Genomic DNA, 24,448 nt, shown 5'->3' on the forward strand with positions numbered 1-24,448 from the left:
CCACTGCCCAGAAAAGCACACACAAATATCTCAGGTGAGAGAAAGAGAGAAAGGCTTTTGTTGGAACCCGAATTGTTAGAACTTGCAGTGTGCCAAGCCAACCTCAAATAAGACCACACTGAGGTCATTCCTATGTGGAGAAAACAGTCTCAATTAGGAAAAAGAGGGGTGGAGGGATAAGGAGAGAGAGAGAGAGGGAGGGAGGGAGAACATTTGACTGAATAAATTATTTAGGCAGATGACTGATCTGACAAATGATGATTCACAAGCTGATTTATTTATTTTTTTCAAAAGCTATGATTGATTCCTGAGTAATTGTTTCCTTGTCTCAGTTGAGTTTCCTAATGATCCAAATGTTCATGAGGTCTACAGTTTCTGAAGAAGACTGGAGACAAATTATGCTTCTCACAAACCACTTCCTATTTGCAGGTGGTTTCCACTTCCATTTTCTTCCCATCAATGCTGAGGAGCATGCAGAACTGGTGTCATCAGTTCCCCATTAAACATGATGCTAATAAAGGAAGACACTCATTGAGCACATATTATATTCTAGGCAAGATGGTAAATGCATTATGGATAGTCTTTATTGCTTACAAAAGTCCTAATGAGGTAGACATTCTACTAACACCCTGTTTTATACATGAACATAGTTCAAAAAATATTAAACAACCCTAATCACACAAGGAGAGAGAGGTACAACCAGAATGCAAAATCAGTATGGACCCAGAAAGAATCATTGACTCATTGTACTGGCTGGTTTGATGTCAACTTGGCACAAGCTAAAGTCATCTGATAGGAGGGAACCTCAATTGAGAAAATGCTTCCATAAGATCAGGGATATAGGCAAGCCTGTAGGACATTTTCTTAATTAGCGACTGATATGGGAGGGCTCAGCCCATTGTAGATAGTGCCACCCTGGGCTGGTAGTTCCTGGGTTCTATAAAAAATCAGGCTGGCCAGGCAGCACTTTAATCCCAGCACTCAGGAGGCAGAGGCAGGTGGATCTCTGTGAGTTCGAGGCCAGCCTGGGCTACAGAGTGAGTTCCAGGACAGGCACCAAAGCTACACAGAGAAACCCTGTCTCAACCCCCCCCCCAAAAAAAAAAAAACGCTGAACAAGCATGGAGAGCAAGCCAGTAAGCAGCACTCCTCCACAGCCTCTGCATCAGCTCCTGCCTCCAGGTTCCTGTCCTGACTTCCTTGGATGATGAACGGTGATATGGAAGTATAATCCAAAGGGTTTATACCCTTTGCTCCCCAAGTTGCATTTGGTCATGGTGTTTCATTACAACGATAGTAACCCTGACTAGGACACTCAGTCAGACTCACAAAGCTGTGAGTCAAGTCTAAACCCTATTCCTGCTATCAGGATTAAGAACAAAAGCTCTAGACTCAGGTAGCCTGGGTTCAGAGCTGATGTTTGCTGATATTTACTGTCCCCCAAGTGTGCCACCTTATGGAAGTTACCAAACCACAGTGTCTCAATCAGCTTCTTCAGTAAATAGGATGGTAGACTTCGGTCTCAAAAGGTTACTATGTTGTCTCCATTTCCTAGATATGGTAAATTGAGCAGCAATGTCCCACACCTGAGACTTGGGGAACATTGTGGAAGAGGGGCAGAGAATGTAAGAGCCCGGGGATCAGGGAGTTTGCTGTGAGATTGTGTCTCCTGTTCATACCAGAAGCTGTCCCCATGAGGTCTCACCAACATGCTACCCAAATAAAAGCTGAACAAGGATGATGCCACTGGTTTTTCCAGATAGCTTTGGAGTAAGATAAAAGATACATGCATATAAACATTGATTTAAAATTCTTTCTGGTATAGATAGATAGATAGAGAGATAGAGAGATATAGATATACAATAAACTGCATAGATCTTAGAAATAAGTGGGGACAATCAAATATAGCCACAAATCAATGTTTAAACCAAGATGTTGCTAAGGTATGCTAAGATGGATGGGGAAAATCCCACGAAGCCTCAACCCTACACAAAGAACTATAGATAACCGGGGAATGCTGGGAGCAGGAGAGGTGGTCCTCCACAGGGAAGAACACACCAGTTGGTTGTCCAGTGCCCAACAGTCAGTACTGAAAACATGCATGCAAGTAACATCATCTGGACTGACCTGGTTGTACCGGAGAATACAGATGTGCATGCAAAAACAACTGGTAAAAGAAAAGGCCATGAATTTGAGGAGAGTGGAGAGATTCGTAGGGAGGAAAGGGAGGGGAGAAATGTGATCATTGTATTATAATCTCAAAAATAAGAAGATCTTTGTCCAAAAAAAAAAAAAAGGAGAGGTTTACTACGATGGTTGTTGTTCATTGAAAATTTGACAGGCTCTAGAATCATCTAAGAGGTGGACAGCAGGTGCTGAGCGTACCTATGAGGGTTATTTTGATTATGCTAACCAATGTGAGGAGACCCATCTCAACTGTGAGCAGGATCATGACTTGGGCAGAAGATGATCCTGGACTGTGTGAAATGGAGAAAGAGAGCTGAGCACTTGGAAGCGGTCATGGCTGTTTCTTGACCAAAGCTGTGGTGTGAACAGCTGCTTCCAGCTTCTGCTGTCATGCCTTCTCCATCGTGATGGGTACTATGAACTATGAGCCAAATGAACTCTTTCTCCTTAAAATTATTTTTGTCAGAGTACCTCATCACAGGACAGGAAAAGAAAAATAAGCCGGCTACCTACACCAAATGAGCTGGATGTCCACACACAACGATCACTAGCAGCTGGTTTTGTGAGACCTTCCACCCCTCCAGCCCTACGCTCACTTGCTGTTTTCTGGTCCATGCCACTTGCAGGTGCCTCGAGCCAAGGCCTTGTGCAACTACAGAGGGAAGAATCCCGGTGACCTGAAGTTTAATAAAGGAGATGTCATCCTCCTCCGGAGACAGCTTGATGAGAACTGGTACCAGGGGGAGATCAATGGGGTCAGTGGGATCTTCCCAGCCAGCTCCGTGGAAGTCATCAAGCAGCTGCCCCAGCCGCCACCACTCTGCAGGGCCCTCTACAACTTCGACCTTCGAGACAAGGATAAGAGTGAGAACCAGGACTGCCTGACCTTCCTCAAGGTAATCGCAGACCACAGACAGATGATGGGAGAAACCACAGGCCGTTGTTTAGTACTTGCTGATTTTTTTTAAAGAGTATGCATGTTACACATGAATGCACATGTGCATGCGTCTCTGTGTGTGTGTGTGTGTGTGTGCACGCGCGTGCACATATGGAAGCGATGTGTGTGTATGACTTCAACTACATGGACTGTGTATTAGCCAATGTCTTATTGCTGAGAAGTGACATGTGAGCATGGTAACACTTATAGAAGAGAGTATTTAATTGGGGCTTCAACTGTATTTTCAGAAGTTGTTGTACCATAGGTGTCCAAATCCCCTCATAGAAACCCAAGTTGGGGTTACCTTATTAGTTGCTGCTGTCACAGGTCAACATGTAAGTACATGAAGTGGTACTGTTATAATTCCTCAACAAAAGTCCACAAGCCCATTCATTTAGCAATTTCTTTTAAATAAATTTAATCTACTTTCACTTTATGTACGGGAGTATTTTGCCCACATGCATGTATGTGTACCATGTATGTACCTGGTACCCATGGAAACCAGAAGAGGGCATTGGATCTCTGGAACTGGAGTTATGGATAGTTGTGAGCCACTGTGTGGGTGCTAGGAACCGAACCTGGGTCCTCTGCCAGAGCAAGTGCTCTTAACTACTGAGTCATCACTCTTTCCCCCCATCTGACAGTTCAGCCACTGGGAACAAAGTGATGGAGCAATGTCCCTCTTTCTGTTGAACTGGGAGTCCAATGGAAAACACACACATCAGTGGGAAAGTTTGACAAAGAGCCCAGAGCAGGGGACTTTGTCCATTCTGTCACTGTGGAACACTGACGCTTCATTAGAAAAATCTAGGGTAGTCCTAAACCCAGCATGTCCAAATTCAACCAAAGGTCTTCTCTCTGCCAAATGTTGTGGCATGTCTGTAATCTCAGTATTTGAGATATTGAGGCAGGAAGATCACTAAAGCAGTCTGGGCTCTATAGCAAGTCTCTCTCTCTCTCAAAAAAAAAAACCATAAACAAAAACAAAAAGAGGGTGTGGTAGCTAGAGAGATAGCTCAGTAGTTCTAGGAGAAAACCAACTCCCACAAGTTGTCCTCTGACTTGCACACACACACCATGGTACATGTCACACACACTGGAGAAAGATTTGTAACAAAAAGTGTCCTGTTAAGGTATTAAGTAAGACATCATTTGTATGAAGTAGGAGAGTAGACAAAATGAGGGGACAGTACCAGAGGTCATGATGCTAGAGTGTGGGAAAAAGCACAAAGGGGGTGCTCAGTCTCATACTTTGATTTGGATAAGGGTTCATAACTATAGTTGACTGTTCCAGCTCACTTTCAAGACTTAAGCACTTTATTGAATGCATAAATATATGTCTTGAAAAGAATTTAAATCACATTTATACGCATATATCTTTTATCTTACTACAAAAGCATCTAGAAAAAAATGTCAAGCAAGCTGTTAGCAGTGGCCATACCTACACCGTGGTGGACAGAATCCACTTGTTTTTCTTATCAGTATTTTGAATGTTTCTGCAACTTTACATATTATCTTGTGTAGTGAGAAAAATTTTGAATAAAAGCTGCTTTGTTTTTGACATATTAAAACGGAGTCAGTTCCAAAAGTCTTCAAAATGGGAATAAAAGTCATTCCCCTTTGCCAAGCTAGAGCTGTATCACCTACGGCTTCTCTCTTGGCTTCTCCATCAAGTTAGTTTAAACGAAAACCACAGATTCTGCTTGGAGTATTCTGAGTTTTCCTACCAGGCTCCACTGATCCTCAAGTCCCTTCCATTCCTCTTGGAAATCTTGGTGACTCAAACACTGCCTTTTACGATGGCAGAGGTATTTCCCACACAACCTTCTCCCTGCTACAAACTGATCTCCATAGAAGATTTCATCATCTGAAAGTGAAGGGTAGAGCTGACTTGAGGCTTTCTCTTGCAGGATGACATCATCACGGTGATCAGCCGAGTGGATGAGAACTGGGCGGAAGGGAAGCTGGGAGATAAAGTGGGCATCTTCCCCATCTTGTTCGTAGAGGTATGTGAGTCTCCCATCTACAGCTGAGTCAAGCATGCTCAAAAGGGTCTGTGTGCCCGCCCCAGTGACGCCTGAGGGAAATTCCTATTTAACATGAGGCTTAGAACTCACTGGAACCTCTAAAGAAAAAGTCTACACAATGACACTCAGTTCTGGTGAATATGGAGAAATGGGTATTTTCCACTGTTTCTTGCAGTGTAAAGTGGTCAAATTTCTCACACTGAAATGCAAGTTCACCCATATTTTAAAAAAACTTAAAGTGTGCACTGGTTTAACAATTAACAATTCCACATCTGAGAACTGGCTATAAGGAAATACTTAAATAAACACATAAAGTTGTTGATACAAACACACAAAATGTTTACCATAGCATTGTACATAATAGTGAAATGCAGAAATAATCTAAATAATCAACAGTGAAGACTCACTTTGTCAGGGAGGGACAAAGTCTCACTGTGTAGACCAGGCTGGACTCAAACTCACGGAGATTCACCTGCCTCTGTCTCCTGAGTGCTGGGATTAAAGCATGTACTACCACTACACCGGGGCTACTCTTTATTATGGACCAGAAAATTTTTATATATACCATTTAAATGTTAATAATATTGTGAAATACTAGATATTATTGGAAAGTATATGATTTATTGTAGAGTTGACAACAAACTGAATAAATATAGATTTTTCAAATCCTCAAGATGAGAAAGTCCTGGAGATCTGTCCAAAACAATGTGAATGCACTTAACCCTGCTGAACTAGACACTTAAAATGAATGAAATATTAGAAAACCCATAAAACAATGAAACAAAGCTGAACTAAGTTGAAAGCAGCTCTAAAAATGTGTGTTTGTGGGGAAAAGCAGGGAAGAGATTGCAATGACGTGCACCAACACATACCAACATATTGGGATTAGTGACCACTAGATGTAAAATCCCAGATGGAAGCCAGAGGTTGATATCAGATTTCTTCCTCTTCAGCTCCCTACCTTATTTTGTGAGAGTCTTTAGTGAACCTGTTTTGATAACACTGGCTGGCCAACAAGCACCCAGGATCTGCCCGTCTCCATACCCCCACCACCAGCACTGGTTTCAGGCATGTGCCACCACACCCAGCTTTTATACAGGGTCTGGGGATCCAAATACAGGTCATCACTTTTGCCCAACAAGCCCTTTACCTACAGAGCTAATTGCCCAGCCTTACTTCTGTGGATTTTTTAAAAATGACTTAAGAAACAAGCTAGGCTATCTGTTTCTCCAGTATAATTACCTAACCTCTGGTCTCTAACCTTACTAGCCTCGAGCCTCACCCTAGCTTGAAGCAAGTCATTGCAAATTCAAAAGAGATCTTTCATTGTTTAACTGTGTTCACTGGGTGCTTACCATGCATAAATGTATTAAAAGTGAGTATCGGAGAGCTATAAAAAGAAGTACCAGGCAGTGTCCCCACCCTCCAGCAGGGTGGGGAAAATGGGACTGAGGCATAATTGGGGAGAAGAAGCCAATTCTTCCGTGCATGGAAGCCAAAGCAGGTTCTGCAGCAAAGGGTGTATCCTAAGCCTTGTCCAGCTTTCAAGGTGTTGGGTACATCCTTCACTCAGCCAGTCAAAGTAACCAAAGGGTGGAGGGGGGCTGTGCTCTAGTGTGTGCACTGACAGGTATTCTCATGCCTCATGCTTTGTCTCTTCCTGGGCCTCTTCCTGACTCACCCGGCCTTGTGCTTCCCACCTGTTCGAATTTCACTCATTTTGTGTGGCTCTGCTAGGAAAGAAAAAAAAAAATGTCCAGAACATGTCAGCAGTCAAGTGAACCTTGACTGGTTTCTGTCTTCTCTAAACATGTGGCAGGTGTGTTGGTTACATTTTATAGGCCAGCTAACACAGAACAGGCTCTCCACTAAAAAAAAAAAAATTAGCTTGCCCAGCTTATGTAAGGCCTTGGGATCCAGTAACAATACAATAATTTTTAGGTCATTTAATTGAATAAATGAAAACCTATTTGAAGGTGGTTAGAAAAAAAAATAAACCATTCATTCTGACCCTGCTGTCCTGTGCACTCATTTATTTAATGCTTCGTTGGCACCTGCTCTATCAGGTTCCGCACAAAGTTCTAAAGATACAGGGTAGATACGAGTCCCTCATCGCAGAGAGCACACTGTCAGGCACTCGGGTAATTGATTACAAGGATGATGGATGATGCAAAGAGTGAAGTGGAGGGAACTGTTAAGGCCTTGTGATGCGCAACTTCATCTGGGAGGTCAGCGAATGCCAACTGAGCCACTTGAGAAGCAGTTGAGGTTCGGTACGTAGGTATGGAGGAGGGAACAGCGGATGGGGGCGTAGATGTAGCAAGAGGACCCAGAGACTACCAGATCCAGAGCTAAGTCACTAAGCTAAAGAAGTAAATTGTAGTAATTACAAACCATTTTGTAAACAGAAAAGACTGAGTGATGCTGGCATACTAAACAGCCCCAACGTCTCAGTGGCTCCACAAAGAAAATGCTGTTTCCTACCTACATTGTATGTTCAGCACAGGATGCTGAGTAGTTCTACTCACAGCCACCTGGGAACCCACACTAACACACACTAACTGGGCCGTCTTTTAGCTGGTGACATCTGGAGCATGTGTCCTTCCTAGTTCCCACAGGAGGGGAGAATGGATTGTGTATTCACAGCTGAGAGCCTCTGAAGGAACACTACTCACATTCACTCACTGTCCAATGGCTGGACCAGTCACAATGCTCCAGGTCAGCAGAAGAAAGGGGACCACATGGGATATATGGTGAAGATCCTGTATATCTTACTATTATAAATTTGAATTTGACTCAGAGATCAATGATTTGATCAGACTTGGTTGGTTTTGTTTAATTGTTGTTTTTTGTTTGTTGGTTGGTTGGTCGGTCGGAGTTGACGTGTTTATTTTTATTTCAGACAAGGTCTTATTGTATACCCCATGCTAGACTGAAACTGAATGGACAGCACAGGCTAGCCTCGACCATCCTCAGCCTCCGAAGAGCTCTGATTGCAGATGTGAGCCATCAGGCCCAGACTTTGGTTTCTGGGATACAATGGAAATAACAAATTTAAAAAGAGAGAGAGAAGAGAGAAATACAGAAAGATGAGCAGGCTGCTGCATGGTTCCGTTTGGAAATGATGTAACTCTGACTGCTAGACTGGAAACAAATTGGCAAATTCAAATTCTACCTCTTTTGAAGATTTGGGAATTGCAGAGGTGGAGGACATGGGAAAGAGGGAATGGCCTAGGGCGTCTCCACTTTCTGACTTGTGTGCCTAGGTCAGTGGTGGGGCCATTTGCTAGGTAGAAACAATAAGGGTGATTAGGGGAATGGTCACTCTCCCAGGACCTGCACTAGGTACCTAACTGCACACATTGGAGGTGGGAGACTTTGGTCTGATCTCTCGCATTATTTTGAGATGCTTCCTCATAGCTCTGGGGTGAAGGGCTACGCATTAATTTCATCACCTGTTTCTGAATACTGCTGTTTTCAAAACTTCTGTATTTAATGATTATTCATTTGGATACTCTCACTACCCATTTACCTCTAAAATTAGTAATTACAAGAAGCCTCAAAATTATCATTAAACTAGCCATGGCTTCATTTGTTCTCCTAATTGCTAGGAGGGAGGAAGAAGATAATCAAGTGGTTTGTCTAATTGGGAACCTACTTTTCAAACATTACTTCAAATCTAAATTGAGCTTTTTAAGCAGTACTTAAAGTTTTGACTCCAGTAATTTCATTAAGAGCAGCACGTGCTAAGAACTCTTTAAATGAAGTTTGTGCTGCCAGTGCTATGCAGAGCGATGGAAAGGAAGGCTTTCTTATAAGGATAACATGGACTCTTTTTTTTTTTTTTTGGTGCATAAATAAGATTGTTCCTGTTAATGCATCATTGGATTTATTGAGCAGCACCTGCACAAAGGATAGTTAAACAAAAGCTGAGCTTCTCCCCATTCTTGTCGGGACTTCTCCACAGGGTAGTCTCATTGTGTGAACCTCGTCCAGCCCAATGAACTTCAAAGATATTGTTTCAAATGGGTGAAAACCTAAGAGCCACACAGTCCCTCCCCAGCTGAGCTGTCAATCATGCCGGTGGAGGACAGGGCAAAAGCAGATTCTCACAGGGCCCTTTGTTGGTGTTACTGATAATAATAATAATAATAGTAATAATAATAATAGAAAGGTGATGGTGCTGCCCACCTGGAGGCAGAAAGGCAGGGCGAATAAGAAAGAATTAACTTGTGATATTACGGCTGCAGATGGCTGTAAGGAAAGTCACTCCCTCAATTTGAAGGGTATCAGTTGTCCTCCTTCCTGTGCAAACCGTGGAGGAACAGGTGCTGTGGGGCCTTGCAAGGGCTTGTCCTTAGTCCAGGACACCGTTAGAGCTCGCCAGAACAAAAGAGATATCTTGCTAATCAGTATCCCTACTTCTCAGCATTACTTCTAAAGAATCATATTTTCATTATTTATATGGAGTAAAACCTGCTTTTTGCTTTTTTTTAATGGATCTGGATCTCTGTTTTTGATAACTACATATAATTATATAAACACGTTATAGTCGATATGTAGAAAAGTTCCAACATGCCCCCCAAATTCCTCATGCTGAGCCATCTCGTCTGTTCCTAGTAACCAGTGATCTATTTTCTGCCCCTATGGCTTTCTTTTTCTAGAATGTTCTATAAATGGAACCCCATAAAACATAGCCCTGTGAGCTTGGCTTCTTTCATTTTTGCTTAACACAGTTGACATTCATCTGTATTGTGCCATGTATCCACAGCTCATCTTTTTGTTAGTGAACAGTGTCTCAAAGCACAGATGTTCCAGAGATAGCATCTGGAGAGACAATCCTGTCCGTTAAGTCTTACCATGCAATCATAAGGACTTGAGTTCAATCCCAGAACCCAAGTTTTAAGAAAAAAGAGAAAAAAAAATGGTTATGATGGTACACACTTGTCATCCCAGCACCGGAGAGGGGAGACAGGTGGATCCCTGGAGCTCAAAGGCCGGCCAGCCAGCCTCATTGGCAAACTCCAGGCCATTGAGAAACCCTTCCTAAAATCCAAGATGGGCAGCTCCTGAGGAACAAAGGCTGGGGGTGGCCTCTGACCGCCGCATACATTCATACACATATATAAATCACCACTCAGTCAACTGGTAATAAATGGCGTCGAGGTTGCTTCCCCGTCGTTGGCAACTCTGAATGAAACTGTGGTTTGAGCATACATTTTTCTTTCTTCGCGTAATTACCCAGAAGTGGGATTGCTGGATCAGATGCTAAGTATGTGTTTGTGAGAAACTGCCAAACCGTAACACGAGCTTTAAAAAGCATAAATCAGATCATGTCACTCCTCGACCCAGACCTGCCAGGAGCTTCCTGTTACACTGAAAATAAGTCAAAGCCTCCTGAGTCCTTGTGCAATCCGGTGCTTGCCAACCCTGTGGCCTCCCCTCCCCGTCTCCTCACCTGCTCCCTTCCATCCTTCCTACTTCTTTCTGCCTGGCCTGTTCACGTCCTCATTTCCACACAACCGGCTCTTTCTTGCCACTCACCTCAGCTTAAATGCCACCTTCTCAGAGGCTCTTCGTTGATACTCCCCCTCCCCAACCCCCGACCCCCCCACCCCGCCCAGTGTGAAGTGGCCATATCCCCCACTCACTCTCCCTTTTACACTGGAAGACATTATCATCTGACAGCTTCTTGTTTACTAGTTTACACGTGGGCTCTGTCACTTACATCATTCCTTCTGGGCCTCAGCTTTCTTATCTTTGAAATAGACTTTTTTTTTTTTTTTAAGTGCACTGGGGAGATGACTAGGTAGGCTCACTTGGTGAGCTCCAAGCCAGGGAAAGACTCCGCTTGAAAAAACAAGGGGAATTTCCCCTGAGGAATGACAGAGAGCAGAGGTTGACCTCCGCCCTTGATACACTCACATATATACACAAATATGAGCACAATAATACTAAGCACCTATTTGGTGAGTTTTTCACAATGTGGCAGGCTTTTTCAGACAAGAATCACCTCTTCTTCCAAGTCTTCTCTCTCCGCTATTTTAATCCTCTGCACATTGTCATTTAAAAAGTTCGTAAAAGGGAACGTTCTTTTTCCCCCTCTCTAGTTGAACGTCTAAATTAGAATGAGACATGTCGCTCTGGAGAATGACTGGCAACTATTGTAATAATAGGAATTTAACTAATCGTCCTGAAATGAAAGTGTTGATTCATAGGAACCCTCATTTTTTTTTTCAACAGATTTCATATTTCCAAAGGCTATAAGCCCCCAGGGGCCTTTAGAAGTAATGAGTCAGATGTTAGGGAAGGCTACAGTAACATACACTGGGCTGGCTGGTGGCAGATCCGACACACCATTTGTTACAGTTTCAGAAACTGTGCTAGCCAGCTGTTAAACAGCTGGCTTATCGATAACACTACACACTGGGACTTTTCCATCCTTTTTGGTGTTTTTTTTCTTCCCTGGGTAATTTACCAGAACAACTGATGTTAGAGACAAAGAACAGGAAAGTGAAGAGATAGCAATATTTGAAATAGGGAAAAAAAAAAAAAAACAGGTTTAGCAGAAGGATGAGTCAAGGTCCTGAATGTGTCTACTATGTCTCAAAGCTTATCAAATGTATGAACTTCAAATGGATAGAAGATAGAATGTGTTATTATTTTGACCAAAGGATGGCCATCTGACCCAGCCACTGACCAAAGGATGGCCATCCGAGCCAGCAGCTGAGAAGCTAGCTAGCATCAGTTGCCAATGAGTGTGAGACTTAGCTACTGTACTATGTCAGAGAGTAACTCTCATCGAACCTATCTTTGCAGCCAAACCTCGCAGCAAGACACCTCTTAGAGAAGAACAAAGGACATCAGTTATCACGCACGAAAAACCTGTCCCTGATGTCCTCTCCATCCAGAGGCAAAGCAACCAACACACTCACCCTCCGAAAGAGCCCTGGGTCCAGGAGGAAGGGGTCTGGGCAGTTCTCCATCACAACAGCTTTGAACACACTCAACCGCATGGTCCATTCTCCTGAAGGTCACCAGATGGTGGAAATCAGCACCCCAGTGCTCATCAGCTCTAGCAGCCCCTCTGTGCTCACTCAGCATGGGGACAAGGCAGACTTCCCTGCCAACTCTTCAGGACAGGTAAGGAGTAAATCCGCTGGCACCTTGGTGGTAGGCAAGAGAGCTTCCCCATGCCACAAGCACTGTTGGATGCTAAGTACTCGCCGGGCACTCAGAATACAGAATATTAACTGAAGCCATGTGTACTGCAGATATTTGTGATCGCATTTTATCCTTAAGCATCCTGTAAGTTAAATATGTTTATTATTATTATCCCTACTTTACAGGTTAGAAAACTGAGAGTTCAAAGGATTAAGCAACTTACCCAAATTCCCAGATACTTTGCACTTTTCTGTAGTGTGGTAAACATAATTGCCTGCTCATCAGAAAACTCCCCTCTAAGGAGATGTTGGTAGACACTTTCCAGACAGGGTTTTGACCTTATATGAGACTCACTGTCACATCTTCTGCAATAGCCCGGGCATCACATAGAAAGAAAACAATAGGACTTGTGGGTTAGCAGGTGTTTCTCAGGATAATGATATAACTTGTGGGTCCGATGCCCATTTCTGCATTTTGTAATTTTTTAACGCAAGCCCCTTGCTCTAAAATGATTAAGAATTTCAAGATGACAACAACAGCGTATTAAGTCAGGTGGTGGCCCCAAGTGACTACACGAGTCATACCTCCCAGTGGGCACCTAATGAGGTAATGGGCATAAAGCACTCAGTCTAAGGATGTCTGCACATGCTAAGCTACCAGTCAGCACTTACTCTCTGTACTGTTCTTATTATCAATCCTGCTCACTGAGATGCTAAGAGAAAAGCCTAGGTGAGTTGCACCAATCCAGAAGTTGAAGTATTTCCGACAGCATGTGGCTATTTAGGCTGAAGGGCACTTTAAGAGATGAAGGAGGAGAGGTATGAGGCAAGGTAATTAAGAATGTATTGGGTGCTCAGCTAAAAATGCTCTTTGGATCCATGCAGGTGGCAACTTGCAAGGACAGACTTCAACTTGCACTGGTGTCTTTTTTTTTTTTTTAAGAAGCTGTAAATCTTGTTTTTAAACGTGAATTTCTACCTTGGGATTAAATGGCTTAATTGGACTCTAATCCCTTTATAACAAGACACGGAAGAAGGAGAAAGTCAAGGGCTCCTCAAAGACCTGTGTACTGGTCTGCAAGGAAAACAGTCACCTCCATTAACACTCTATCTTATACCACTGTCTGAGTTGCTAAGAGTGTAGCCTCTCATGTAACTGATGCAACTGATCCCCAACCTGTACTGCATCTCTCTCTCTCCTTCCCCTCTGTCTCTGTCTCTGTCTCTGTCTCTGTCTCTGTCTCTGTCTCTCTCTCTCTCTCTCTCTCTCTCTCTCTCTCTCTCTCACACACACACACAAACACACATACACTCCATATATACTCTCCTTATTTAAAAAAATTCTAACATGCATTCTAAACACATTTTTATGAGTATATACATGCCTTCTGCCCAGAGTTGTTCTAACACACATGCATACACGAACACATGAACACTCTAAAACAAGAACCTGATGACTCACATGAAGCTGGAAAGTCAGAAGTTTCTAAAGCATTCTTTATATAGAGGCATGGGTATAGAAAGTGCAGCCCACACTCTGTAAAAATAAATGAGTGAGCTCAGCCATGAGTTGGCTTTTCAAAAGATGTATCCAAGAGACCTGTTCTCTGTGCCTTTGAAATTTTTATTCCTGGACGTTTACCTCATCTGCTAAGAGGGTGAACCAGAGTGGGAGAATCCCAGTAGTACTCAAAACAAATCTTATTTCTTCCAAATATGCACAAAGAATGATAATTCCAAACCACAGCATTTACGGGGAATCACTGGGCGGTACCAATAGCCTTTTGCCGATGCAGATGGTTGTAAATGGTGAATATTTTTGTATAGATGGCACAGGTGTTGTCAAAACATATTCAGAAGCCCCATGTACTAAAGATAAGTGGAGCATTGAACAAAACTTTCTCTCCCACTTCCTTTTTCCTCTAACATTGTTGAGAGCCTGGTTTGGGTCTAGCCCACCAAGTTCTCCCTACCTTCCCCACACCATACCCTCACACAATGTTTAGACCAAAGTAGATATTCAATAAGTCAAATGATCAAAATATTTTACATAATTATCTGAGCAGGTGGTAATACATACTTAGGGAAACCTGAAAGGAAGAACTTCTTTCTTGTAGACCATAGATTACTGTAACTCTTTCAACTAATAAATATCCAGAGTTGTGGAAGCCCACCAAGGTTTCCTAGTGAGATCTGAGCTTGCTTTACACAGCAGAGCTGCATTAGGGGATGGTTTGACCACGTGCAAGGTCACCAGGTGTCTGGGATGGTCTACACTTTGCTGTACTGGGGGGGGGGGGTTGTCTTTTGCTCAACCCCTTGGCACTCCTTTAAAAAGCCCTTTAGTAGAGACAGAAGGGGCTGGTGGGTTTGGACCCAGGCCCTCCCGAGGCTATCCTGTGTTTTCTAACTTTTTCTCTCCCCTCTATCCTTCTATCTAATATTTCCTGCTGCTTCTACTCTGGAGAAATGTGGGGGTCAGATGGCCCCCCACACAGAGTGTATATAATGTTCTAGTAAACACAATGAGTGAAGAGATCCTGCTCCAAAATCAAGGCCATAATAATAATCTAAAATATTTTGAAGCCTGTATGAGACAGATGGGTGGGTAGATGATAAAGGCATAAATGGATAGATAGATAGATAGATAGATAGATAGATAGATAGATAGATAGATAGATAGATAGAAGATAGACTGATTAGACATATAGACAGACAGACAGACAGATACTCTGATAGGACAGGTCCAGTCTCCAAAGCCCTGCTGTCCATACTACAGGTGTGGTAAGAACTTTGTGGGGGGGAGTTATAAAACCACTTTACATCAAGGTAATTAAGGACCCAGAAGGAAAATGTATAATATGAATCTTAAATGGTCTTATTAATAAAAAAAATCTACCTTCCTATCTTCTCAAAAATGATTTAGCCAAGTTCACATGGTAGAGTCTGTCTTGATTTTAGTACTGTCTAAGATGGGCATTTCAGTGTGCTGTCAGCAAAGATCACCTGAGCATCATCATTAAGCCAGTGTGGCTTATCTTAAGTTGACATCCTCTCTTCTTGGTTGGCCTCCTTAGTCTCTTTTTTTACTACAAGACTTTCTATTACTCTGTCCCCACATGCCTCCCAGTGGGAAAAAAATACCCCTGTCTCCTCTCCACCTAAAGGCTTTCATTTACTGACACTTTGTCCCTTACAAAACACCAGCTGTGCCTGAGCATTCATGCTGTACGTTGCTAAGGGCATCGAGAATAAGTTATCAAGGAATCCACAATCTAGCAGAGACTCAAAACTCAACAGCTAACTATAGTGGAGACCAGGCTCTCTAAAGTGGGATGAGGACCCTGATGGCACCCACACTACCTTAGGTGGTTTAGGGACTCAGAAATTAATAACACAAAAGAATAGGATGAATAACCCATTCCTTTTTACAGTGTTCCATGGGGTATTTTAGGATACCAAGATCTCAGCTCCATTCCAGTCTATCTGTAACACCCTCTCCCCTCAAGCACTGGCTACTCAGAAATAGCCAATAAATAAGGAAAAAAGAGAACAGCCTCAGATCCTGTAGGAAGTCACTGCCTTTCTTGTAAGTAGAGAAATAACACGTTTCTACTTTGTTGCAGGAAGTGCCTCTAAGCCTTATAAGCAATATCAATTTTATGTTCACATAGGAAAAATGGAAAAATGTTTGGATACTTGATTTAGATTTTCCACATTTAAAGATCAGTAAGTTAATAAAGGTACATATAACTACAAAGGTGGGCTACCATACAGATTAGATCATGCTGATCCCAAGTGAATACATCTGTAACCAGAGCATGCATGCATGGCAGTCCTGGAACTCACTATGTAGACCAGACTGGCTTTGAACTCACAGAGATATGCCTGCCTCTGTTTCCCAGGGCCTGGGATTAAAGTGCACCACTATGCCCTGCCAAGGATACTTGAGTATTATTCCGTTATGTGACTATGTAGTAAAAGGTCCTGGAAATTTCTTTTAGAGAGGTTGTAAAACATATCTAGCTCCCACCAACAAAACATAAAGGAGGTTGAAAAACAAGAAGCCATTTTACAGAATCAGCCTAGAAGTCACCCCAGTTAAGTGTCCTGGCTCCCTCTGTGAAGAAACAAGGCTGGAACTGCCCAAGTCTTCATCACATAACTGTTACCTTCACACCAAAAAGCAGAGAAAGGGATTGCATTTTCTCTTTGTCTTCATGTCTTCCTATTTGTGGGGAAACCACTTGCCAGTCCTGGCTAGACTCTGCAGTACTAACCTGAAAGATACAGCACAGCTGTGGGCTGGACATGACCACACTTGAGAGTGACTCGGAGTCAGACCTGAGCACTTGGAGCACTGAGCACTGTGGGTGTCTCATCTTCTATTAGGGTCTTTTACCCCAACTTGGTGCTCAGGGCTGCATGAAAGCATTTTTACTGAGTATTAAGATAATCTCCCCCTTGGACTGACTCTGTCAGTGTCTCTCTCTCTCTCTCTCTCTCTCTCTCTCTCTCTCTCTCTCTCTCTCTCTCTCTCTCTCTCTGTTTTTCTGTCTCTCTGTCTCTCTCTCTCTCTGTCTGTCTGTCTGTCTCTCTCTCAATGCAAATTTATGCTTAAGATTCTTAGCTAACCCCACCCCTAAGATCATTTACAGAGATAAATGATGCTAAGATTCCTAAGTTAATATCTCCCCAATATAAATTTCATTCATTCTACATTTCTTACTCAATGAATTCACATTCACAAATGATGTTTGTAGATCATATGAGAATTGTGTAGACTTGAGGAATTGTAGGAAGAAAGTAAGTTTGCATTGAATAAGACACCCACCATCAAACATTCTATTACATACTATCATTATCTGTCCAGAATATCTTTTATGAGTCTTCATGGGTATTTGAAACATGTTTGTTAACTTTTTGAGAACATGCCCCTTAGTAGAGATATATCCTTAAATTATTCTCATGGATTATCAGTTGATGTCTTAGAAGGAGATCACTGACAGGCCTTTGAAAGCAGGAAATGAACTAAGGCCCACCTGTCTCTGTTCCAGAAGACACCACAAGATGAAGGACAGCTATTGGCCAAGTAGCAATCAGTACTGAGCAGAGAAGCCATGCCAGTCTTTGAACTGGGCCCCTCTCCTCATCCCAGGCTGAGGCTTTAGACAAGTCAGTAACCATGCTGAGCTCCAGTCTCCCATCAAAAAAGGAGCATGCTTGGGGTTGAACGATCTCTGTGGGAGCTTGTGCCTGGAGAAAACTGATTCTCCCTCTCTCAGCAGCCATTGACCACCCTTCATCTAGAGATGGGAACTTGTAGAATTTCCCTTGTCCACATTGGACAGACAACCTATTGTTGAGATTTTATGGGTGCAGCTATCCTATCCAATGGGCTCAGCCCTGGACACATGTACATTCAAGCAAGACTAGATGCTTCCATAAGTATTATTTATACACAGAGAGGAAGGAGAGGTATAGATGTAACAATAACAGAGAAGAGGTCATGAATTTTGGAGGGAAGTTGGGGGGACATGGGAGGAAACCGAGGGGATAAGGGGTGGGAAAAATGTACTCGGTGCTCATGTATAAGGTTCTCAAAAAGAAAAGATAAAATAATTAAAATATTTAATTTTTAATAAGTATACTCTGATTTATAAGGTTGCTGGGAAAATCAAAAGAGAGTAAATGTAGATATAAGTACTTGGCTTTCAGTTTCACTGTTTCTTTTCAAATTTTCTTAGTGATAAGTTGTCATATTGCTGTCCAGTCTTTGCTATGCATTTTTAGTTTTTTTACAATGAAAATTTTCAAATCTATAAAAAAATTTAAAAAATATTATAATGAGCCTACTCAGGCCAATTTCTCCCCCTAGTCTCCCTCCACCCAACTCCTTCATGGAATAAATAGAAGCCCCAACTTCAGGTCAAATTATCTATTGTAGTAACTGTGCCTTTTAAGATATTTTAGCACTATCATAATATTATCAAATAGCAAACAAAATTGTCTTTTATATTTTCAATATCTTATGTTTCCATTTCTACTCTTGCCTTACAAACATTCTCCTCGGTTGATTTATGCAAATGAGATGCAGATGACGTAAGCACTTTTCATTGGCTTGATACTCCCCCACATTTATTTCATTCTATACTCTATAACTGACCTCCTCATCCCTCGCACTGTACATGGTTTGGGGGACAAAAAAACAAGCCATTTGTCCTCCTGAATTCAAAAAATTCTGGATACTGCCAGTTGCAACTACACGGTGGTTTTTGATTTTTGTTTGCTTTGTTTTGTTTTGTGACAGCGTTTTATGTAGTCCATGTTTCAAGGTTTACCCATATAAGCAACCTGTATTAGTACTTTATTAGTACTTTTTATGGCCAAATAACATTCCAGTGTATGGAAATGCCGTAAGATTTAGTTCACTGGTTCATCAGCTGGTAGGCATTTGGATAGCTTCTATTTGTCTATTATCAATAATCCTGCTAGGAGCATTTGCCTGAAAGTTCTTGTCTAGGTACATTTTCATATGCAAATAAACCTAGGAATGGAGCTGAGAGTTCCTTCATATAATGGTTCTCTTTCACAAAATTCTGCTTGCAAAACTCACAACTATTTTCCAAACTGAATGCACGTTTTACATTTCCACCAATATAGCACAATCCTTCTGATTTTTCCAGTTTTTACCAACATGTGTTTACTGTCTGTCTTATGGACTATAACCATCCTAGTGGATATGAAGAACAGTATCTCACTGTAAAATTTTGTTTGTATGTGTTTGGTTTTCCTGGTTTGGGCTTTTTGTTTTGAGGCAGAATCTCACATGTCTTTAAACCCACTATCCCCCTGCCTCAACCTCCCAAGAGCTGAGATTACAGGTACATGTCACTGTGTCTTACTGCAGTTTTAATTTGCAGTTCTCTGATGATTAATGACATTGGGCAAGTGTTTCTAAGTTTACTGAAAAAGTATTCTTTGGAGAAAGGCCTGTTTGTGTGTGTTGTCCATATTATAATTGGGTTATTTGTCTCTTTTTAATTGAGTTGTAAAAGAGTTCTTTACATATTCTACAAAAAGTCCTGGATCAGATATATGACTTACAAAATTGTTTCCATTCTGTGGGTTGCCTTTCCACTTTCTCCATAATATTTTTTAAAGCACAAAAAATGTTTTCATATGATGGTGTCTAATTTATCTACTCTAGGAAACTATTGCATAACCAAAATTTAATATTTAACTTTATTTTTCTTTGATGGTGTTTTACAATTTTATTTTTTACATTTGTGTCAAGTGCAGTTGGTTTTTGTATATGTTATGAGATTAGAGTTCAAATTCTTTCTTACCATATAGATATCTAGTTGTCCTAGTAGTATTGATTGAAAAGGCCATTACATCCCCATTTTGTTAACTTGACACTCTTGTTAAAATTTAAATACTTATCACAACACATCAAGAGACTTGGAACGTTTGATTGCATCTCCTTCCGAATTAGAATGTGTTCGTATTGAGATGTCACCAGCCTGCTCCATTGGTTATCAAACCCCCCATCAGTCTTCCTACCAAATGATTTGAACATCATTTCATTCTGGGTGGCAAAACGGTGACACTCCAACTCCATCCTTCCTGCTGGGTTTCTTTTGAAACTGCAGCACTTCTGTAATGTTGACCTCTGCTTCCGAGAGCACCTTGTGTGTCAGACAGCACCCAGAGAGCTTTCCCTGGGTCACACACTGCACCCCACACCTGCATGTCAGATGCTCACAGATGAGGGGGGGACTCCAAAGCTCACGTCCTTGACCCCCATTTCTTCCTGAGCATTCTCCAGCTCAAAAACAGGACTCATTTCTCACCAGTGTCCCGCCTGGCATGTTTGCCATAACTGAACTGCTAACCCTTTTTCCACTAGCTGTTGCCAGCTGGACTCACATTGCCCTGACTGTCCGTGCCAGTCCCCTTGTTTACATCCTTATCATTGCCCTCAGGCCAGCCCAAGTGTCCCAGGTTCCTTGGCTGTGTGTTCACCCCTTTACCCTCTCCAAGGTCTAGTCTCCACACTCGGGCCAAGGCCAGGAGAAGAAGGCCTGAGCTTGTGCAATCTGGAGAAGAAATGGCTTCAAGGTTGGTGTGGGGATGAATGATGACCTTTACTTTCCAAATGTGGCTTTGCGTACCAGAATTGCGTGGCTGTGTTGAGAAGCAAAAAGGAGCATAAATCAAAATATATAGGCTGTGGGAACATGCAATGAGAAAGCTCTCATATCTCCTGGGCTGTTAGACACTGCATACCAAAAGCATTAGAGCAGTGGTTCTCAACCTTCCTAACACTCAACCCTTTAACACAGTTCCTCAGGTTTTGGTGACCCCTGACCACAAAATTATTTTCGTTTTTACTTCATAACTATAATTTTGCTATGGTTATTAATTATAACGTAAATTTTTTTTTGAGGCTAGAAGTTTACCAAAATGGGGTCGCAACCCACAGGTTGAGAACCACTGCACTAGTAGCCCCTAGGCATTTGTGACTATCATGTTTTGGCTTGGTTTTCAATTATTTCTCTTACACAGAGAGACAGATAAGAATCAAAAGTCAAGCATTTGACTCAGTCAGAGCTTCTTGCCTTGGATCTTGCCATCTCATATGGCAAAATGTTATCTCTAGATGACCTTGAACTAATGTGATGAGCCTCGGTGTTCTCTTCTGCAAAATGGGCTAAATCTTTCCATGAAGAGTCTGTGCCAGAGTGTGTAGTAGCTCAACAAACTGTAGCCATTGTTCTTCCCCAAAGTAGGGCTTTGAGAATGTCATTGCTTTAAGAGTCAAGAGATCCCTAACAACTGTTAGTAAAGGGGAGGGGGGGAGGCGCTTAATCTTCTTTTACATATAAGAAAACTGGCATGAAGTGGTCCTTCCTTAACAGACTCAGGCCTCCTCAACTCATCAAATAGACAGCTGATTGCTATCTAAAACAGAAACAAGGGGCCTGCTGTGTAAAATTTGGTGCCTAGCCCTTGAGCTATGTCATCCCAGGTGGCAGTGGTGACTGTCTGCACAAGAACCCTGATGGATGTGACACCAATCGGGCCTAAGAGAGTGGAATCCTCTTCAGTATGTGGCCCTCCAGGTGTCCAGCCTAAGGAGACAGACAGGTGACATTGACTTAACAGAGAATGATGCGGCTTCACTACTTAACAGCGCATCTGAGGACAGACAGGGAGGGAAGAGCCTCTCCTGTTCTGTAGTTTAGGATGGCCAGTGTTGGGATCTCTCCTCTGTGCTGCTCCTGTTCTGTAGTTTAGGACGGCCATTGTTGGGATCCCGCCTCTCTGCCGCTCCTGTTCTGTAGTTTAGGATGGCCAGTGTTGGGATCTCTCCTCTCTGCTGCTCCTGTTACATAGTTTAGGATGGCCATTGTTGGGATCCCTCCTCTCTGCTGCTCACACACACCTTCACAGAAGTCACATCTAGTGCCATCCCAGCTACTGCAGTGTTCTTTCTCAGCCTCGGTGAGGTGAGGGTCAGGAAGGCTTCTTCCCCTGAGACAAAGAGCTGTGCAAAACTCCGGGCTTTGGGATCCCCGAGATCTTAGAAGGGATCCCCCTGTTCCTTCCTGAACTTCTTCCTCAGTTTTCCAAGTCCTGGAGACAGTGACCTGGATTGAGCAATGGGAACTGACCCAGTGCACATCCCCTCTGTTGTTACTAGGTCAGACCAGGAAGCTAGAAGCATCCTCTCTCTCTCTGCCTCAGGGCTGACCTGCATAGACTGGCCTTGCTGGGATTGTGAGTCCTCAGCTGTGCACTTCAAAGGAATGACCTGCTAGAGGCAGTATGTGGGGGCTTCCAGAAGCCTCTTTGCTTCCTTCACAGGCAGTGATCATTCCGAAAGTGCTGGAGTCTAATTTGGTATTCTGTCCATGTGTCCCCTGGGACAATGCCACTTGCTAAGCTCAGACCCTCAGCTATAATTCCATGTAAATCCATGCAAGGAAAACCAAAAATACACACAGGAGAAAAGACTTTGGAAAAAGGAGATGTAGGCTGAGATAGGACCAGCTCCCTGTCCATCATTCTACACACACACACACACACACACACACACACACACACACACACACACACGTACACACCTTTTAGCTTTATCGGTGAGTCCTGTCCTTAACTGGTGAGTGTTCTAAGCCAAGAACGAGCCCTGTTTTCCCCTACAGCCTGTCAATGGAGCAGTCTGTAAAGAGTTGTCAGCTACCCACTGTGTACCAAACACTTGAGCCACACACGGATGTCACAGCAAACAAGACACTTGATCACTGCGCTTAGGGAAACTCCAAGCTCACAGGGTAGACGCATACTAAAGTATTAAACATTGCGTTCATGGTTGTAAGTATACAAAATGCTGTAAGGTCTGAGGGTGAGGCATGAAGAAAATCTGAGATGAAGGGTCGACCTGGTCTGGGAGGCAAGAAGGTTGCCTAGGAGAAGCAGTGTTCAGGTGGAGACTGAGAGGTTTTAGCTGTCAAAAGGCCAGGGTCCTGCTGCAGCTTTCCCTGCCCAGATTCCAGTCTGCAAAGCACTGCATGGCCCCTGGAGCATGGTAACTTGTGTCCACTTCCAAGCCCAGCCCTGCCCCGCTCCCCAGGGTCCTCTAGAGAAAGCCTCTCTGGTTTCTGGTGACTAGAGCAGGTTGGGTAATTAACCTCGTTTGCCTCTTTGATTCAGCACTTTTCCAAAGAGTGGTTAAACTTGACATCATCGCTTTGCCCAATTAATCCTGGCCGGCGAACCACTGAGGAGACCCAGCCCTGTCTGGGTGAAAGAGGGAGTGACCTAGACTGCACCTCAGCATTTTCACAGAGATTCTTGAGCTCTGAGGCTGAGTGCAGGGCTCACTGATGTCCAAAGGGACCTCAGACTCACATACTGTCCCTCTAGTGGAACTGGTCACCCTCTTGTGGCAATAAAAAAAAAAGCCTCCAGACATGGTCAAACATCCCCTGAACTCAGAGTCACCCCCAGATGACGGTCACTGGTGTGCAAAGTATAGACCAGACGTGTGACTAATGTGAAATAATGGCAGTTAAGGCAAAACCTGTGTGGAGACAGGGGCCCTGTCTGAACACTCCAACAAGCCATGCTTTTCAAACATACGTTGGGAGACCATGGGAGCTTTGGGGAAACCTGGAAATTTCCAAAGGCGGGGCAAATAGGTGTGTCAGTGTCCTGTCCCTGGGCATGTGCAAGCACACTACCCCAGGCCTGAAAGAATCTAGCGACCGAATCATCATATTAGGGCCACTTTCCACTTCAAATCCAGAATCCTAGAGGAAAAGGGACTCATTTTGTGACAGATCCAGTGCTATAATCCTAAATACCACCCCTACCTTTAGGTGTTGCTGATAGATAGTACTGCTTCCATTTTAAATAAAGGAACTGCAACCCAATGATTAGCTCAAACTCATTCAGTAGGTATCTCTCAAACATTGGATCAGAACCCAAGTTTGGCTATCTTCCCAAGTCTTTCCCTATACCAGCAGCTGAAGTGGGAATCTCAACTATCCACAGAAATGGTTTGAGCATGATTACTGGGAAGCAGACAGGCAGGGTGAGAAGAAATACTGGAATTGATTAGTAATGTCTGTCATGGCCCAGGCATATGAAATGAGGCACATATGCCATGGAACATGTCTATAATCTAAGATTCCATAATTCTACTGTCATTTTATTTGTCGCTTTAGGGTGGCTGTATGGAGTTAGGGGTACATCCAAGTTTGTTTAACAAACAAGCTACTCTGTACAGGCCTTCTTCAAGAATGGAGTTTCAATGGGGAGCAAAGAAGGGGCAGGACATTCTATTGTTTCTGTGGGAAAGCAAACCCCGTTCTCCATCACAGCCCTTGTGAGCAAGTTAGCAATTTTACTTTTGGTAAGTAGCAATACTCTAAGAAAAGAAGACAATAGGGAAAATTCTGAGAAAATGGGGCATTTTTGTTCATTTAAAAAAAAATTGCTCATTGTATTTCAAAGTCCGAGTCTAAGAGATATAGACTTTCTCCTCACCTCAAACAATCAAGCAAGTAGCGGGATACCGGACAGATTGGTGCATAATAAAACCTGCTTACTTACGTAGCAAAGAA

At 42.9% G+C, this 24,448-nt stretch overlaps 1 protein-coding gene and 1 long non-coding RNA gene across 5 annotated transcripts in view; one reads left to right on the forward strand and one right to left on the reverse strand.

Moving 5' to 3' along the window:
• Positions 1 to 24,448, forward strand: part of Sh3rf2 (SH3 domain containing ring finger 2) — a 105,630-nt gene that overhangs the window by 50,873 nt on the left and 30,309 nt on the right. For all 4 annotated transcript variants that reach the window (XM_059246762.1, XM_059246765.1, XM_059246763.1 and 1 more), the window contains 3 exons: positions 2,814 to 3,083; positions 5,035 to 5,130; positions 11,971 to 12,294. In XM_059246762.1, the coding sequence (XP_059102745.1) occupies positions 2,814 to 3,083; positions 5,035 to 5,130; positions 11,971 to 12,294 (690 nt within the window). The remainder of the gene's footprint in view (positions 1 to 2,813; positions 3,084 to 5,034; positions 5,131 to 11,970; positions 12,295 to 24,448) is intronic.
• LOC131896178 (uncharacterized) overlaps positions 314 to 24,448 on the reverse strand; it is a 43,506-nt gene continuing 19,371 nt past the window's right edge. Inside the window, exon 3 of the long non-coding RNA XR_009375373.1 lies at positions 314 to 511. This is a non-coding gene — a long non-coding RNA (uncharacterized LOC131896178). The remainder of the gene's footprint in view (positions 512 to 24,448) is intronic.

The sequence above is a fragment of the Peromyscus eremicus genome, chromosome 19 (assembly GCF_949786415.1).
Source record: "Peromyscus eremicus chromosome 19, PerEre_H2_v1, whole genome shotgun sequence".
Taxonomy (NCBI): domain Eukaryota; kingdom Metazoa; phylum Chordata; class Mammalia; order Rodentia; family Cricetidae; genus Peromyscus; species Peromyscus eremicus.